This window comes from Canis lupus, chromosome 33 (genome assembly GCF_011100685.1).
Source record: "Canis lupus familiaris isolate Mischka breed German Shepherd chromosome 33, alternate assembly UU_Cfam_GSD_1.0, whole genome shotgun sequence".
NCBI classification, from domain to species: domain Eukaryota; kingdom Metazoa; phylum Chordata; class Mammalia; order Carnivora; family Canidae; genus Canis; species Canis lupus.
In genome coordinates, this window is record NC_049254.1 from 1,405,338 (window position 1) to 1,424,237 (window position 18,900).

The following is an 18,900-nucleotide window of genomic DNA, read 5'->3' on the forward strand; positions in this document are numbered from 1 at the left end:
ATTCATGCTTAATTTTGGCCTCTTAGGCAAGGTTGGTTCAAGGGCAAGTTCTGCACCTGCTCTCTCTCCTTGACACTCTCTCATACACTTTGCATCTAATTTAACTGCATTCCCAAAATAAATTATGCCTCTGTTTTAAATTAAAATCAGAGACAATAAAGTTTAAGATGCAAATACCTGGTAAAATTCACACTAACAAGTAAATCATGACTATAATTTTTCTAAGCTCTACTGAGATGAATCCTGGATCCTTCGTGGCTTCCTCTGTAAGCACTTCTAAGTTTGGCTTTATTCTTCCATTTTGTATGGGAGAACTTTTCAATATTCATTCCATTTGACAGCACTTGTCACTTTTGGGTTTTGAGCTTGTATAGTTTCCTCAACTTAGAATGCTCTCATTGAGTCACTCATCTGGTTCACCCCTACTTATCCTGCTAAGTTCAACCTCACTCCTACTAACCCTGCTAATTCTCAACTTCACCATCTCTGGGAAGTATTCCTGGTCTCTCCAGTCCAGGTTATTCAGAGCCCTTTATCTAGCATCTAGGGCCTTCTCATAAAATATACTACACGTTGTAAGTGTCTATTTGCTTGTCTGTCTCCTACCAGACCAGGTTTGTTGAACTCTTTCTGTAAAGCACCAGATAGTAAGTATTGCAGGCGTGGTGGGTCGTGAGGTCTCTGTCATAGTTACTCACGTCCATAATTGCTGTGGAAAAGCAGCAATAGATGATAAAAATCATGGTTTCAATGACATCTTGTTTACCAAATCAGTGAGTGGGGAGATTTGCCCCAGGGATTGTAGTTGGCTGACCAGACTGTTGGCTAAACATGTCCATTCTCATTCACCATTGCGGCCTCAAGTAGGAGAACAGCCCCTGGCCCACAGTAAACATACCATACAGGCTGGTTGAATTGAAACTGTATTGTGGGGATCCCTGGGTGGCGCAGTGGTTTAGCGCCTGCCTTTGGCCCAGGGCGCGATCCTGGAGACCCGGGATCGAATCCCACGTCAGGCTCCCGGTGCATGGAGCCTGCTTCTCCCTCTGCCTGTGTCTCTGCCTCTCTCTCTCTCTCTCTGTGACTATCATAAATAAATAAAAATTAAAAAAATTAAAAAAAAAAAAAAAGAAACTGTATTGTGTATAGAATTTTGTTCGGTTGAGAATAAACAAATAAACAAACGTTAAATAGCAGTTGAAATAAGATAGAAGCTCATTTGTCTATCACATGATAGAATTCTGATGGTAGGCCATCAAAGCTGCTGTGGCATCTTCGCTGGTCTCACTCAGTGTTTTAAGTCGCTGGTTCCCACCTATGACCTATGTCCACCACCATCTTCACATGTGACTTCTGTTCTTGAAGGGACTTCATTTACACATGGGTGAAGAAAGGAGGACGTTCATTTAAGGAGACCTCCTGGGCATCAGATCTATGTTCACTTACATGAAATTGTCCAGAACCTCATCATATTTAGCTACAAGAGAGGCTGGGAAATGTGGTTAGCTGGCCAGGAGTAGCATGATCACCTAAAGATTGCAGTCCAATTCCAAACGAGAAAACGGAAAACGGATGTTGGCTTTAGCATGCATGTTAACGACCGTTACTGGGGGGGTAACCTGGTACTGTTTTTCCAATGCCATATCTGTATGTCAGAAAATGAAGCCCAAATACCATTTTCCTGGAATGGCCAAGATGTGGCAGTGGGAAAGAGCAAAGGCCCTCCATAATGATCCGGCATCTATTATACATGTTACACGTTCAGATATGATACCTTATATTATCCAGATGTTATACCATAGCATATACCTTATGATATATTCATTTATAAACATAGGAAAATAACTTGAACAAGTTTTAAAACTCTCATTTTGGGATGACACCAGAAGTTCACAAATAAGTACCCTTCCTAAAAACCTTCATTTCATGATTAATGTGCTTGCGTTTACTCTAATCTCTCATTCTCCACTTCAGAAAGACAAATAATGTTTGTGTTGAGCCAGCTCCACCCACAATTTCTAAAGCAACTGTTTCTGTGCTTGAAGGGAAGCCCAAAACATGCATAATTACTAATGTTTACATCTGTTTCCAATCTCTAAGCTGAAGCCAGAATCACTCTTGTACTGGGGCTCACACAGTGGTCGCACTTGTTTATTTATGTTTTGGTTCTTGAGTTATATGTAAACATGCACAATGACAACGATGTTATAATATCTGACATCTGTCAGACAATGAGGTTAGTACACAGGAAAAGATTGGTCTTTTTTATGAGGAACGGACATTTGATCTTCACCAGAAGAGTTCTGGTGTTTCTAAAACATAGGAAACTTCTTAAAAAATAGAAACTTCTTAAACCTAATTGGTTTTCATTAATCAGTCCCTTTTCTTTTCCTGTGCAATTGTGTGCTTTACCCCTTTGTTGTTGTATTTGGGAAAAACGAGACCATATCCTTTCCTCTCTTTCTCTCTTTACCTGTCAACTTACCTTCCTATGTATCTATATGTATATATTTAGACCTTCCTCAATAATCATAAATCTGCTTTATTTTTGACATTTCAGTAGTCAAATTTGATATATTGTAACCCTTTTATTTGAAAATAGACACATTTAAGTATTCCATTTCTTAGCTCACCATTTTTACCATGATGACCTTGCTTACTTGTAAAAAGCTAGAACCTTGGAATGTTGGTCTTATTTATCATTTCACTGATACTTTTTTTGATATTAATGTATCATAAAGATAAAGCTATTTTATCATCTTTATCACTACATTAATTTTTATTTCTTTTCCATTCTCTAACATTTGGTCTTCTAACTTTGGTGTACAGAATAATCATGCACAGATAATCACATGGAGATCTTGTAAAAATACAAATCCCTGATCTGTCTGCTAAGAAATCTGAATTTTTAAATAGCAGCAGTCTACAGTTCATGCGTTTAGGGTCTTGGGTCAAGTATGTATTAGTCAATGTTTGCTTATTAACTCTGTTCATATAATTTTCTTCATGTATAGCATGGTTCGTGTGTGTGTGTGCGTGCGTGCGCGCACGTGTGTGTGTTTCTGGTTTAGTGGTTTTGGAGGTGATTTTCTCCTTCTTTCTAAATTAGGATCTTTGATTTCTTGGGATGCTGCTCTGAAGCATCTCCTCCCCACTCTCTGCCCCCCTTCTAACCCTGCACTACCTAATCTATATACAAAGCAATCTCAGTACTACAGTGCCTTCAGCAAAGTTGGGTGTTGTATCAGTAATTCTGAAGAAGTGTGTTATAAAAATTAGCTTAAAATATTTCCTTAATCATAAACCATTAGTTTTTTCTACTTTCAAATTACATGGATTTTTTTTTTCCATTGGATAGTCTTTCTGCTTTGTCAAAGATTAGTTGGCCATAGAGTTGTGGGTCTACTCTCGGTTCTCTATTCTGTTAAAAGACAGTATCTTCAACAAATGGTGCTGGGAAAATTGCACAGCCACATACAGAAGAATGAAACTGGACCACTTTCTTACACCACACACAAAAATAAACTCAGAGTGGATGAAAGACCTAAATGTGAGACAGGAATCCATCAAAATCCCAGAGGAGAACACAGACAGTACTCTCTTTGATCTCAGCCACAGCAATTTCTTGCTAGACATGTCTCCAAAGGCAAGGGAAAGAAGCAAAAATGAACTATGGGGACTTCATCAGATAAAAAGCTTCTTCACAGCAAAAGAAACAGTCAACAAAACTAAAAGACAACCTACAGAATGGGAGAAGGTATTTGCCAATGACCTATCAGATAAAGGGCTAGTATCCAAGATCTTTAAAGAATTTATTAAACTCAACAGCAAAGAAACAAACAATCCAATCATGAAATGGGCAAAAGACATGAACAGAAATCTCACCAAAGACATAGACATGGTCAACAAGCACATGAGAAAATGCTCTGCATCTCTTGCCATCAGGGAAATACAAATCAAAACCACAATGAGATCCCACCTCACACCAGTGAGAATGGTGAAAATTAACAAGACAGGAAACAACAGATGTTGGAGAGGATGTGGAGAAAGGGGAACCCTCTGCAGTGTTGGTGGGAATGTGAACTGGTGCAGCTACTCTGGAAAACTGGGTGGAGGTTCCTCACAGAGTTAAAACTAGAGCTACGGTAAGACCCAGCAATTGCACTGCTGGGGATTTACCCCAAAGATACAGATGCAGTGAAATGCTGGGACACCTGCACACCAATGTTTATAGCAGCAATGTCCACAATAGCCAAACTGCGGAAAGAGCCCAGATGTCCATCAACAGATGATGGATAAAGAAAATAATGGAATATTACTCAGCCATCAAAAAGAATGAAATCTTGCCATTTGCAATGACATGGATACAACTAGACAGTGTTATGCTAAATGAAACAAGTCAGTAAGAGAAAGAAAGACAAGTACCATTTGCTCTCACTCATGTGTGGAATTTAAGAAACAAAGGGATGAACGTAGGGGAGGGGAAGGAAAAATAAAATAAGATGCAGATTGAGAGGGAATCAAACCATAAGAGATGCTGAACTCAAGGAAACAAACTGAGGGTTGGTGGAGAGGAGGTAGGTGGGAGATGGGGATAACTGGGTGACAAGCATGAAGGAAGGCACTTGGTGTAATGAGCACTGGGTGTTACGTACAACTAATGAATCACTGAATTCTACCTCTGAAACTAATTAAAATGAAAAAAACAAAACAAATTACATGGATTTTTTTTTAAGTATTAAAATTTGAACTGTAGGCCTTTTCTGAGGGTGGGGGGCATTACAGATTTACTGGCAGTTGGGGAATGCTAGAGAGAATATTCCTGCTCATGCAGTTAAAGCTGGATAAATGCTATGAGATGAATCAAACTGGAAGCATATTTTTATTAGCATAAGTAACAGGAGAGCATTGTAGGGGATGGCACTTTTCAACTTTAAGTTTAGTCAGATAAATGGTACCATAGACCAGAGTGAAATTTTTCAGCGAGTAGGCAAACAATGGTAAAGTAAGTTACATTGTCTTCTAATGCATCAGGGAACAAGAGTAAGCTATGGTCCCATTCTTAATTTTATTTATTTACTTGAGAGACAGAGAGATTAAGACAGAACACAAGAGATCATGAGTGGAGGAGGGACAGAGGGAGAGGGAGAAACAGACTCCTTGCTGAGCAAAGGGCCTGATGTGGGGGCTCGATCCCAGGACTCCAAGGTCAGAACCTGAGCCAAAGGCAGACACTGAACTGATTGAGCCACCCAGGAGCCCATTTCTTGTTGGAAATGAAATATCTAGAACAAAGTCCACGCTAGGACTATTAGACCAACAACTCTGATTAAAGACAGAGCAATAACTTCCTGTAATTGACTTAGGAGAACATATTCTGAAACCTAACCCAATTGTTGGGACGTGGATTTTAGGACTGGACCAGCAAATATGGCTTCAAGATAGCTTCACAATAATAGCAGACATATTAAATTTTAAAAATTCCTATGGCCTTGTGTGTGTGTGTTTATGTGTGTGTGATCAATTTGAGATAATTACAGACTAGTGGTCATGAGCATGATATTTGATGTTATATTCTGTACATCTACTTTAAGAAAACATTTTTTATTCAAGTAAAATAAAGGTCGATTTAAAAATACATAAGGTTTGGTTCTTACTGATTTCTTATTAATCTATATCATTTGTCATTCCACGCATTCCTCTCTTTTTATTATTTTTCAATATATAAATTTGAAAATGGAATGAAGATGAGGTAATTATCCACTTTTAATAAATGTGAGGGAAAATTCCATTGTGAAGGGATGTTATTTGCTCAAGGTAAATGGCATGCTGTCTGAATTAATATCTTCATCATAAAGTAAATACAAGTGGAACTATATTTCCAGAAGACCGAATTCCAGAATTGAATTACCTCTTAAAGAAAGGAGTGCCACAATCAGCCAAATCAAAGTGCTCAGAATGATTTTGTAGTATTTTAAAGGAAATTACTTCTGTAGATATGATAAAAGCATACCCAATGCTTCAAAGGTAAGCACAAATGCTACAAGACCTATAAAACCAGATGCCAGTGACAGGAGAGCAGACCACTGAAAAGAAGAGAAACTGTCTGGCAAGATATGTTCTATCAAGTTTCCTCCCCCTGTGGAAAAAATCAAAAAGTTAAAAAAAAAAAAAAAGAAAAGGAGAGAGAGAGAGAAGGCTATAATACCCTCTTCATAGGAAACCAGTTCCTTTTTTTTTTTTTCTTTTACCATCAACCACTCCTTCAGGCTCATCCTTCATACAGAATTATTGGTCTTGGTTTTTATCTCCTCTCCATTAAACCTTTCTTCTTTATAGATAAGTTAATCTTTGCACAAATAAACCTATTTTGCATATGTCTTGTTTGTTATCTTCAAGGTGGCATCAAATAGCTAGTCCTTCTTTAGCTATTCATAATTTGAGAAAAAGCTTGTTTAGTTTTCATTTTTTCATAGTCATTATTTAATGTATCCCCTGTGTGTTGTCTGTAAGTTTGCCAGAACTTTAAATCGGTGTTGCCCAATCTCTAAATTCACTAGCCTTCTCCAAGTCCTTACTTCCCTTGATTTTTGTGTCATCCAAATGTGGATGCCACTCCATTACAGATTTATTCTCTTTGGTTTCACAAGGTTAGTCCTTTACTAGTTCTCTCTACATATCTGACTTCTCAGATTTACATTTCTTTCCGGACTCTTCAGATAGTGTTGATCTCTCAGTATCTTACCTGGCTCGTACATCTTCTCCTTTCCAAAGTCATGGTGTCAACTAACACCTCTTTGTGGTTGAACAACAAATCTGTGTATGCAGTTCAAATCCCAGTGAGTCATAGTCTCATATTTTCATATGTGTTCTGGACATATTCCCTCAGAGTCTGTATAGGAGAGCAAATTCAAGATATCCAAAATTGAACTGCATATACTTTTTGTAAATTTACCACATATATTACCATATTAAAGCCTCAAAAGTCCTATACACTACACCATACACATAAAATCTTTATTTACAATTCTCTCAATTATGCATGAAATTGGATTGTCTCTTTTTCTTTTTTTTTTAAAGATTTTATTTATTTATTCATGAGACACACAGAGAGAGGCGGAAGCCCAAGCAAAGGGAGAAGGAGGCTCCCTGCAGGAAGCCAAATGTGGGACTTGATCCCAGGACCCCAGGATCACAACCTGAGCCCAAAGCAGCCACTCAACCACTGAGCCACCCAGGCATCCTAGGTTGCCTCTTTTTCCATCCACAAAATACATTTTATTAGTATTTAGATTTTATTGATTCCTCTGTTGGAATTCAACTTTAACAATTTTCTCTGTTTGCAATACTGCCATCTGTTATCCTCTTTGCTATATTTACATATGTGTCTTATTTCCCTTATTAAATAGAAAGTTCAGGAAGGAAAAGTCAATTTCTGTTTCTTCTACATTTCCTAGCCCAGAGTCTGACACATTTAGATTACTCACCACTATTTAGGTAATACATACATTTTTTCTTTGAGCATAAGATGGATACTTATCATTTATATTTGGGATAAAAAATATAAATAACCCCCTTCTCCTTTTCCCTGCAACTTAAAACTAGAAAAGTCTTCATCAATATTCTAATTTCTCATTACCAGCTACAGTCATCTCAAAGCTCCTCTTGATGTAACCAGAATATTGGCCCTTAGAGAAATCCATAGCTATCTTGTTATGATTGCCTGGGTCAGTTAAGTACTGTGAAAGAGTATGCAGCACCACCAACTGTGCCATCTATTCAGGCAGTTAGAAACAAACATTTCATTTTTATTATGGATCTAAACTGTTTTGTTTCGGGAAATGTTTCCAACCAGTAGAAAGAAAGTAAATAGAGACAAGGTAAAACTCACCCTAGTGTATATATCGCAGGAGAGACATGATTTAGAGAGCCTAAGCTTCCCTGGCCTTGAACTTCTTAATTTGCTCCCCCTGGACTATTCCCAGGGGCTTGAATTGGCAACCAGTTCTAATTGTTCTGCTGAGAACTTTCTGGGTGTTTCTTGAGGCCAAGTGTCTTAGACTTGGAGAAATGTTCTCATGGCATAAATACAAACAGAAAAGACTCATGTTAGAAATTAGAAGTGTGTCCATGAAGAGATTCCTTTCTGAAGACTTACCATCTTAGGTGCTTTCCTCTTCCTGGAATGAAAAAGGCGTGCAATTGGCATGAATTTTTTACTTTAAGCTACTTTATTTTTCTTATACAAATTTCATTTACTTCTTACATCAGTTTCAATGTGAGGAGTAACAACTACATTATGCTCTTCAAAAACATGCTTGATCCACATTCTGGGATCTAATTTCTTATCTGTTAAGTACCTGGAGCAAAGCCTCTAGTCCTAACTATCGTAACAACTGTCAATTAGATTACACAATAACACAATAACAGACAGACATTATTAGCTCTGTCTTTTTGGAAATGTGGAAACTGCACTGAGCTATATTGCACTATGAGAACATGAATGAACTTTAATAGATTTGGTCAGCTATTGGCACATCTTTGACAGCTGTTACTATGTTAAGCTTCAAAAATTTTCACTAGCTAATAACCAAATTGTATTTTCCCCCGTAGTGTAGACATATCTTTCTGGAAAACATTTGCAATTTCTTATAAATTATCCTCTTAATCATCGGTTGAGAACCTTCTATGGTTTTTCCCAATTTTGTAGCCCATTTCCCAGACCTACAGATATTCTGGTGATCTGGGAACCTGGAGAAAAATGCTCTCATGTCTTTACTCTCCAGAAGAGTTTCCCTATTTCAACATAAGATTTGAAATGTAGCTCCTAAGAGTCCATTCATACCTTTCTCGGTAGCCATCTAAATACTGCAGAAAAATTAATGTGGTCAGCTATTTACTGACTATGCTGTATGTTCCAGGGTTTTACAGCATTCTAATAAAAACTTAAAGGCTTATTCTTATCCCAGTATAATGATACTTACAAACCAGTGTTGATCCTTGAAATTCTACCTTCATTTTTTTCATCAGATTACTGAGAGGGTCATGACCATTGTTTCAAACTCATTTGATTCTGTTTTTAAAAATTGTAATTTGTTTGGTATTCATACGGAGCATATGAGTTCTTAGCTACCATCTCGTGAGAATTCTAACCAGTTTTGAGTATTTCCAAATATAAGCAGTAAAAAAATTCCATGACATAAGGATAAAAAAAGAAAAAAAGACTCAAGGAGGGAATTTTAAAATCAGAGTAAGTACTCCTAATGCTCCACTTCCTGACTAAAAAAAAAAAAAAAAAAGCGCCACAACAACACAAAATTCCAGTTATTTGAAGGCGTTCCTTCCACTTATGATGTCCAAGAAGAGTCGTGGGGACTCAGAGGTGCTCCCTGGACAGTGGAGTCCATCCACACTGCTGCTTCCCCTTGCTGTGGACTCAGGCAGGAGGTGACAGTCTACGGAGACGCTGCGCTCAGGATTTCAAGGTGGAATGTGCCTGCTGGCCGAGGCGGCTGCGGCCCACGGCTGGGTCCGAGGCACAGGAAGGAGCACATGACTTTGGGGATGTATGCTGCCATTCAGAGCAGCAGGATACAGTAGGAATAGAGAAGGTCTCAGTGTGGTAAGGAATTGAATCCTGGGGTCTTGCTACAGGCATTTCTGTAACAGAAGCAGCAAAATATAATCTAAAACCGCTAAAACTAGTAGCATAAAAAATATACTTATTCCCTTGGAGGATGTCCCCCTTCACCAAAACTGCCGCTGGAAGACCTGGAAAAATTTCTCCTTGAAACTAGCTAATAGACTAACCTCCACATCTGCATGGTCACAACTTGATCCATGATTGCTTCAAACAAAGAACAAAATTCTGAAAAGCCAAATAACACATATTTACCCTCAGGTAAGCAAACATTTAGAAATGGTGAGTGACGCAGCTTAGGGACGGGATCTCCGCCGAGTGACAAATGTTTGATATTCTTCTTCTGCCTGACAGAAACCCTTCCGTGAGGACGCCTGCCTGCTGCTCTGAGGGCCCCGGCCCGGTGCGGCCTGCAGGGGCCTGCGCAGCACCGGCCGTCCTGACGCAGCCTCGCGAGAGGAGCCCGAGGCCCGCCGGCAGCTCTACCGGAACTCCGCCCCCGACAGAGCCTCGCGAGAGGAGCCCGAGGCCCGCCGGCAGCTCTACCGGAACTCCGCTCCAAGTGGGCATCTTGGCTTTGGCTTCTCAGGCTGTGGGCGGGGCGTCGGGCCCGGGCCAGAGGGCGCCAGTATGTTCTGTGTGTGGCTGGAGGCCATGACAAGGTGTGCCTGGGGGGCTTCGGGCTGGGGAGCTGCCCCCCGACCCCGGGCTCAGGGCGTGGCCGGGGTGCGGTTCCACGGGGGCTGCCGCAGGGGCTCGCCTTCCTCCTCCTCCCCCTGGAGGCCTCGTTATTGGCCGCCGCCGACCGCACCTTTCTCTCCCCAGGACTCCCCTCTGCCCCTGGCACTTCCTCCTCTCCCCGCCACCCCCCAGCCTTGCGGGGCCACACGTGACAGGAGCCCTTTGTTGATGTCAGTGAAAAGACGCCCCTGCTTGTGCTGATGTACTTGACCCACGTCCGGGGCTGTTCTGTGGGGGGAAAGGCATTGCAGAGCTGGTGCCTAGATTTGCCTGTTACTTACACTGTCTCAGAAATGAATAAAGTCTTGGTTATTGTCTGCAGTTTGGCTTGCTGACCTAAGTGACCACTTAGCAACCTGGCAGCCTGACAGCAGTGCGGGCCCGTCGCTTGCCCAGGAAGCGCTGGGAGCACCAGACAGCAGCGGACAACAGGTTAGGCGGGCAGGCTCCCGCTCTTACGTAGCCAGCAGCTGATATATCCAATCTAGTTTTATCTCTACTGAAATTGGCCAACTGCCCGCAATATAATTATTTCAGAACGTGAGATTTAAAAGAGAAAAGACATGAATAGCATATGTCTATGCGACACAAATTGCGTATTCCTTTGATAGCACGCTACCTTCCTGAGGATTATCCGGGCACGTCAGTGAACGCCCCTTTGGAAGCTAAGCTAAGCCGCTGCTTCACATTGAGGCCTACGGGGCACAGATAGTAGAGGGAGGAGACACTGCACATGATACCCTCTGACTGGCGTGAGGGAGTTGCAGCAGTTTCTCCTTCACCTTGAAGCTCAGGCTGGCCGGTGGAAGCCAGAGGAGAGGCGCAGGACAGCGGGAAGTGTATACGTGGATCTCGCCCCTGGTCCCTGGCACAGGAATCCTGAAGCTCTTGTAATTTCTTAGGTTGCTCTAATGAGATGACTCTTGATGGCTCCTCGATGACCCGTCATGGCAAAGACCAAGCTTGGAATGCCCAGTCCCAGTCCCCTTTCCTTGAGAAGAAAGAAAGGCTGAGGATGAAGTTAGTGTGCTATCATACCTACGTGATAAAGCCTCTACAAAAATCCCAATAGTATAGGTTCGGGGAGCCTTCAGGTGGGCAAACACACTCCTGTATCAGGAAGGAGATCGGGAGACATAACCCAGCTCCATGGGGACAGAAGTGTCTGCTCTCAGGACCCTCCCAGATCTGTGTATCTCTTCATCTGGCTGTTCATCTCTATCTTTTACCATATTCCTTAATAAATTGGTAAATGTAAATAAGTGTTTTCCTGAGTTCTGTGAGCTACTCTAATAAATTAAACCAGTGGCGGGGATTGTGGGAACCTCTGACTGGTAGCCAGTCAGACAGAAGTTGTGGGTAACCTGGGGACCTGTTACTCATGATTAGCATCTGAAGGGGGTCCTGTGAAACTGAGACTTTAACCTGTAGGACTGATGCTTTCTCCAGATAGTGTCACAATTGAGTTAAATTGTGCAACACTAAGCTGGCATGGTGAAGAATTGCTTGGTGTGGGAAAAAAACCCACAGGTTTTGTGACCCAAAGTCTTAGAAGTGAAATGTTCTGTGTGAATGGCAAAGGAGAGAGAGAACTATGGTTTGTTCTCCCCTCCCCCCCCCCCCCAATATAGCAGTATTTCGAAAAAGAGAGGGAAAGAAACAAGGGAGGAGAGTACATTCTTTAGGGTTTCTGTGCATTATATTAAAAAAAACAAACCTATGGCTAGTGATCCAGAGGCCTCAACCAAGTTCTGCAAGTCATCTTGCTCATCAGGAGGAGACCTTTTAACAGCCTGGGTTCCCACAGACAGATCCCTACTGTTAGGCAAGCATGTACCTCCCAACTCCAAGCCATTACACACGTGCACACTTTTCAAATGTCACAAGCATACAAATCAACCTGGTATCTTGTTAAAATGCAGATTCTGAGTTGGTAGGTCTGGAGTGGGACCTGCAATTCCATATTTCTAACAAGCTCCCTGAAGTGATATCACTACTGCTGGTTGAGGTTATAAGCTATAATGAGAAGGCACAACTAAAAGTGTGCACTGAACAACCTGTGCAAATGTTCATTGTGGCCTATTTCATCAGCACTTAAGATACTGCAAACTATGTTACCTATTATACTTTTCCTAAACGCCTTTAAAATAGGAAAGGAAAAACAAACACAAATTCCTCCCTTTCACCTACCACATTCTCCCTACCACTCTTCTAAAACCCAGTTCCTTGCTGGCCTCTTACTACTCTTACTCAATGGAAAAATCAGGGTGCATTGTTTTGTTTTGTATTGCTTTCTTTTATTTCCTCTTTTTTCTCTTTCTCATTTTCTTCGTTTACTCTTTCTTCCTTCCTTCCTTCTTTCTTTCCTTCCTTTCTCCTTCCTTCCTTCCTCCCTCCCTCCCTCCCTCCCTCCCTCCCTTCCTCCCTTCCTTCCTTCCTTTTTATTGTATACAATAGACAAATGTGAGATTTAAAAGAGAAAAGACATTTTCTTTATGCACTAGAGTTCAAATCTGCCATTTACTTAATGTGTGTCCTCAAAAGGACTATATAGTCATTCATTATTGCTAGCATAATGTTAGACGTCTTTACTCTGAATACTTTAATATTTTGAAGATTATCCAACGTTTTCCACTCTTTCTCAATAGACAATGAAAATCAGACCTCCTTCCTAAAAGTAAGATCCCAGCTTCTAACCATCGCTGCACTGTAGGAGTGAAATTTTATTTACAGGCTCTTTCCAATGTACATACCCCGGGGATTACTATGCTTTCTTTTTAAAGAGACCAAATGACTTACACTTCATGACATGGGGTTATACATATGTTAAGGTCCGCTTCAGGTCCTTGGTGGTTACCTGCGTAGCTCTTCATTCTTGCCTGGCATCAAATATTGTTTTTAGTATCCAGTCCAGATATTAGACAATGGCAGTCATGGAAAGTTCAAGATATTAAAAAATAGTCCCCAAACTAGGGAAGACTCAGTTTAATTGAACCACAGAACAGATTTATGGTTCCAGCCATGATGGAGTAAGAGGAATCACACTTATTCTCCAGCCTTACGCAATTAAGAACCTGAACAACATAAATGAAGCAATGGTTTTCAGATATTAGATATTAGGCAGCACAGGGAATTCATCTGGGAGGAAGAAAAATACACCCTACAATTGCCCAACTAGCAGAGATAGAGTTGAACATTTAAGGAGATGGAGCATCAATAATTAAAAAAAAAAAAAGAAAAGAAAAAGAATTAGAGTACTCTGGAGATGTGGAACCGATTCTCCTTGAATCATCAGGGGAGTACTGACCACCATGTGAAAAACCTACATGAGCCTGCAGAAAGGAGACAGAATAACTACTGAGGTCATGGAGGGCTGGAAATAGATCATATATTCAAGGGTTAGAAGGGACATCAGGTAAAGTACTCAGAAATTCATTGCCTCTGTATTGGGGCCAAAGTAGCCTAGACTAAGGACTATACTGATTCTGCCTTGAGCTTACAGAACCAGCTTCAGAAGAATCAAATTGTAGCCACATAAATCAACTATGTCTTAAAAGAAAGATTAAAAATATTTAAAGGGATACCCCCCCTAAATTTAGTATGTACAAATGAAATTTTACAGTATCTGGAATCCAATAAAAAATTACTAGTCATGTAAAGAAGTCAGAAGGATACAACTCATACAACAAAATTAATTCAACCAGTAGAACTGAACTTAGAATGATGGAGATGCTAGATCAGACAGGCATTAAAATTGCTATGATAAAGTATATGTTTAAGAAATTAAAAACCTAATCATGTTAATATTTAAAAAGAGCCTCATGAACTTGCTAGAGATAAAAAAAAAATAAAGTCTCAGATGAAAAATACACTGAAGGATATCCAGAGCAGATAAACTGCTACAGAAAAAAAGTTAGTGAACTTGAAGACTTAATAATAAAATCTACTTAATAAAACATAAAAATAAAACATTGAAAAATAATGTAAATCATATCAATGAGCTATGGGGACAAATTCAATTTAAAAATCCTATGAGGAGAAATATTTGGAAAAAAATGACTGAAAAATGTCCACATTTGAAAAGACTTTAAGCCTATAATTCCAAGAATTTCATAAAACCCAAATAGAAGAGACACAAAAAATTGCACAAGGCATATCATAAAATTTCTTAAACTAGTGAAGAATTGACTTAAAGTTTGCAAAATGGAATCCCTCACTCTCATTTATTTTTCACAGGTTGTGTGAAAGGGAAAAATGATATAATTCTATTGCAAAAGATTAATTACAGAGAATGTTTTATTTTGTTAAATTTTTATGTTTAGAATAAACACCTAAGCTTAATATTGAGAAATGCTTCACAACCATTGCTTCCAGTCCTTGGGACAGACCCCAATATATTTGTATTTTCAAATTAGCCAGTTTTTCATGTTGGTTTCTTAAAACTTAGAGGAAAGAAAACAAAAACAAATAGAAAAATGTCCCTTGCGATGTTAGATTATAATTTTAACAGTTCTATTCCCACCCTTTGGGGGATATACTGTGATATGGAATTTGGCATTACTTAGAGTCAATTTTTATGTGGAGAAGGAGGAATAAGATTTCTGCCTTTCCTTTGGTATTTACACATAGTCCTTCCTGTTAGATTTTGTTATATTCTCTGTTTCCATTCGTTATATTTTGCTCCATGTGGAACAACGTATACTGAATGCACACAACACTGTTATAGGTTCTCGAGAAACTCCAATGAGCAAAATAAAAACATTCCTCCTCAATAGATATTCTAGAATTTTACACACTTTAAGAAGATTTTTTTTTTTTTGTTTTTTTTTTGTTTTTTTTTTTTTATGATAGTCACAGAGAGAGAGAGAGAGAGAGAGAGAGGCAGAGACACAGGCAGAGGGAGAAGCAGGCTCCATGCACTGGGAGCCCGACGTGGGATTCGATCCCGGGTCTCCAGGATCGCGCCCTGGGCCAAAGGCAGGCGCCAAACCTCTGCGCCACCCAGGGATCCCCTTTAAGAAGATATTTTTAACCATCAGATCTCACATTAATTTTTGTAATAATGTTATTATAATGGAAAATTAAAATAAGCTAGCTTTTATTTTAATTAAAAGAGCTCCTTTTTCTGCCTCATGCCTGTTTAAGTATAATATTCAGACCGGGTAAATTGTGACTATCATACTAATATGAAATGAAGAGTCTTCAAAGATTTTATTTAATCCACTAATTAATGAAGGAAATAGCAAGCTGTTAAAATCAATTCAAATAAGAACTCTAGACCTTTTTGCACAAATCCATTTGCATTGCCATGAGCAAAAATCATTTACGTGGCTATGTAACATAATTCCAGGAAACAGTTGCATTACTTTGGTTTTTTTCAAGTTAACCTCTATGTATCACAGGTAGACACCTCTATAGATTCAAATAATTCCAGAATATCAGTTATGCAATTCTCATTATTTTATTCAAAGGACACCCAGTGATCTCTTGGTGCAATTCAAAGTCTTGAACCAATTCCTAACTTATTTGCCATTATGTTAGTGCTGTTAGAACTTTGCTAAAATGCGTTAAAGCATCGCAGTTGATAAATTAGAAAAATGTTATGTTTTATCATGATTTCTAAATTGACTCCTCCTGAAATTAGACCTAAGCAAAATAAATAGATAAATAGATAAATAAATAAATAATAAGTGATTTCTACAGAGAAAAGCTTTAACGTTTACTTGCTTTAAATTATATTTAACTTGTAAAAATTACAACATATAGATTCACAAACACTAAGTGAATTTGACTCCATTTGAGGTAAACGTTGATGTCTGGGAGCTAAAGATATTAATTGCTTCTCCAAATTGGAAAAAATATTAGCTAATTTGAAAGAAGGCAAGGAAAATATTTTTCAGTAAACTCTAATAACTTTGTAAGTTTCAAGGTAATATATCAAAAAATAACTATAGCCACTTATCTCTTATTTTGCCTCAATGATTTTTTCCATATTCTCTTTTACAGGTCAGTAAGTAGAGCATGAAAGGTGATTCTTCAATTTCCTGGGTGTTTAAAAATAAAAACCAAGTGATTTAAGCACCGTAAACTTAGTTGTATTTTGAGATTTATATTTACGTCTTAAAATTGTAGATGTGAATACTTAAGATAAAAAAACACCTATGTCTTTCTAACAATTGCCTTTGTTTTTCTTGGTAGCACTTGGATCCGTATGGTCAATCCTATGTCAACAGCTAAATGAAAGGAAGCTCTTAGGGTTTTTGTTTTGTTTTGTTTTTTACTCATGTTATTTCTGAGTATTTTAAACCTAACCACAACTGTAGTTTCGCACAATTTCGTGACTGTTTATGCTTATACTTGATCGGTAATGAATATGTAAAAGTGCAGAATTTAACTTCCATGCTGTAATGTGTTGCTTTAATCAATACTCAAAGATAGTTTCAGCTTATCCACACCTCCCAACGTCAGGATCAATGCAGAACCAGCAATTTCTTTTTCCCTACAGTGAGACAGAGTTCATCCATCTTGCCTGCTAACACATGGACCCTTCCACAGGGAATTAAAGTGATAGAAAAATATGTAATTGTCTCCTCAGCATCCTTGGGAGGCACCGTGTGAGCCGTTTCCTCTGGCACTTGTGCACCAACTTTGTTTCTCTGCTCTGTGACTACAGGGTAGTTTCATTTCAAGTCACGGATTCTGGATACCAACCAAGCTGGCAAATGAAAAATAACTCAGCCGGGGCCATTTCACCCACCAGTGATCTCTGTCTGTGAGATAATTCCTCCCTGAGGTTCCTTTCTCTCCACTTCTGTGTTCTTAAAGGGCAGCAGGCTGGTGCCACTGTTTAAGGTTTCAATTAAGACGTGTGCAGATATCAAAGGAGGAACAAGCAGGCCTCTGCAACGACGCCTCATGCTTGCCTCTCAGTTCTAGTTCAGAGATGGCAAGATGCTCAAAAAATGTAGTTCATTAATCCCCACAACAGACCCCGGAGGTTGAGAGGACAGAGAGGAGGCCAGCAAGAGGATCAGGTTTGAATGGTGTCTCTGTTGGTTGTGGACGTTTGGAGCTGACTGTGAAATCTATGCGGACACACTGAACCCTTAGTTAACCTCATGGTGCAAATGTGTTGATCAAAGGCTCTCTGTCAGTGTGTCTGATTAAAAGCCATGTAAGAGCACTGAAGACATTTCCTTCTGGTTAACGACTCTGATTACAGGGGGCTCCTGGAGTGAGTTTTCCTCTTAGCGGTCAAGCAGGACCCTGGCTCCCCCTGGAGCTCTAGGGTTTCCCAATGGCACAGCTTCCTGTTGCTGAAGGCTTCAATTCATTCACAGCTTGTAAATCAGTAGCCTGTAAATCAACAGATTGAGCTACTACTGTTTAAAACACAGTTTCCTCGACAAGCTTCCTTCTGGTTTTGTTTTCATATATCAAGGGTAGAAAAAAAAAGTGTCCAATTTTTAACACCTGGACCGATGGGGACTCAGCAGGAGAGGCATGTTACATCAAGCTCTGCAGTGTTGTTTTTGTTTCAGTGGAGCAAGGATTTAGTGGCTCCCGTCAAGATAGTTAGCATTTAGTTAGAGAAATGATAAAGGCCTGTCTGGAGGACATTGGAAAATACGAATGCTGAATATCTCTTAGCAATTTTTAATGTCTGATAAGAAATAGAAAGCTATAACTGAAATGAAAATCAAGACATGTTGTTATTTGTTTACTTTTCTATGTTAAACAGTTGTAGATAATATTTTGAAATGGGTATGAGATGCTTAACCCAACTATATTGAATATTTGATATGACCTAATGCCTGTTGAAACAGAACCAACAGCAAAGGGGCTAGTTAATTGCAGGAAATCCGTTGTTAATGATCAGTCATACAGAGTAAGGCATCAAAACAAATAACTGAAAATGTGTTAAATTTCTAAATGCGTGGCTTCACCTATTATTAGAGTGTTTTAGATGGCAATAACAGGGGCCTGGGTGGGTCAGTCAGCCAAGTGTCTGCCTTCAGCCCAGGTTGTGATCCTGGAGTCCCAGGACAGAGCCCCATGTCGGGTTCCCTGCTCGATGAGGAGCCTGCTTCTCCTTCTCCCTCTGCCTCTCCCTGCTTGTGTTCTCTCCCTCTCCCCCTCCTCTCAAATAAATAAAGTCTTAATTTTTTTTTAAATGGCAATAACAGGTACCATATACTCTATAAAATATAATAAACTCACTCATTATTGCCATTTCTATCAGAGAAGGACAGAATTCTGGGACAGACCACTTGTAAATTTTAATGTTAAGTTCAAGGTCAACATTTAGCATGCATATTTAGGAAATAGAATAGTTCTGTTTTATCCTGCCCCTTCTATTAAATGTACCAAAATCACATAGAAACTTTATTTATGACCCTTGCCAGGAATCTGAGACCATCTATGTATTGATTCCATTTATATGGTTGTCTCTAGGCTCTTTGATGACGAGAATTCTGGAGCTAATCTTTTGAAGAAAATTAGTAGTAGTAGTAGGAGGA

At 39.4% G+C, this 18,900-nt stretch overlaps 1 protein-coding gene across 1 annotated transcript in view; it reads right to left on the reverse strand.

Moving 5' to 3' along the window:
- LOC119877848 overlaps positions 1–17,298 on the reverse strand; it is a 28,379-nt gene extending 11,081 nt beyond the window's left edge. Inside the window, exons 1-7 of the mRNA XM_038583246.1 lie at positions 17,139–17,298; positions 11,122–11,246; positions 10,738–10,894; positions 9,896–10,651; positions 8,985–9,660; positions 7,892–8,075; positions 6,746–6,892 (exon numbers count right to left, since the gene is read on the reverse strand). Of these exons, the coding sequence (XP_038439174.1) occupies positions 9,473–9,660; positions 9,896–10,651; positions 10,738–10,894; positions 11,122–11,246; positions 17,139–17,298 (1,386 nt within the window). The 3' untranslated portion in view covers positions 6,746–6,892; positions 7,892–8,075; positions 8,985–9,472. The remainder of the gene's footprint in view (positions 1–6,745; positions 6,893–7,891; positions 8,076–8,984; positions 9,661–9,895; positions 10,652–10,737; positions 10,895–11,121; positions 11,247–17,138) is intronic.
- Between the last annotated feature and the right edge of the window lie 1,602 nt (positions 17,299–18,900).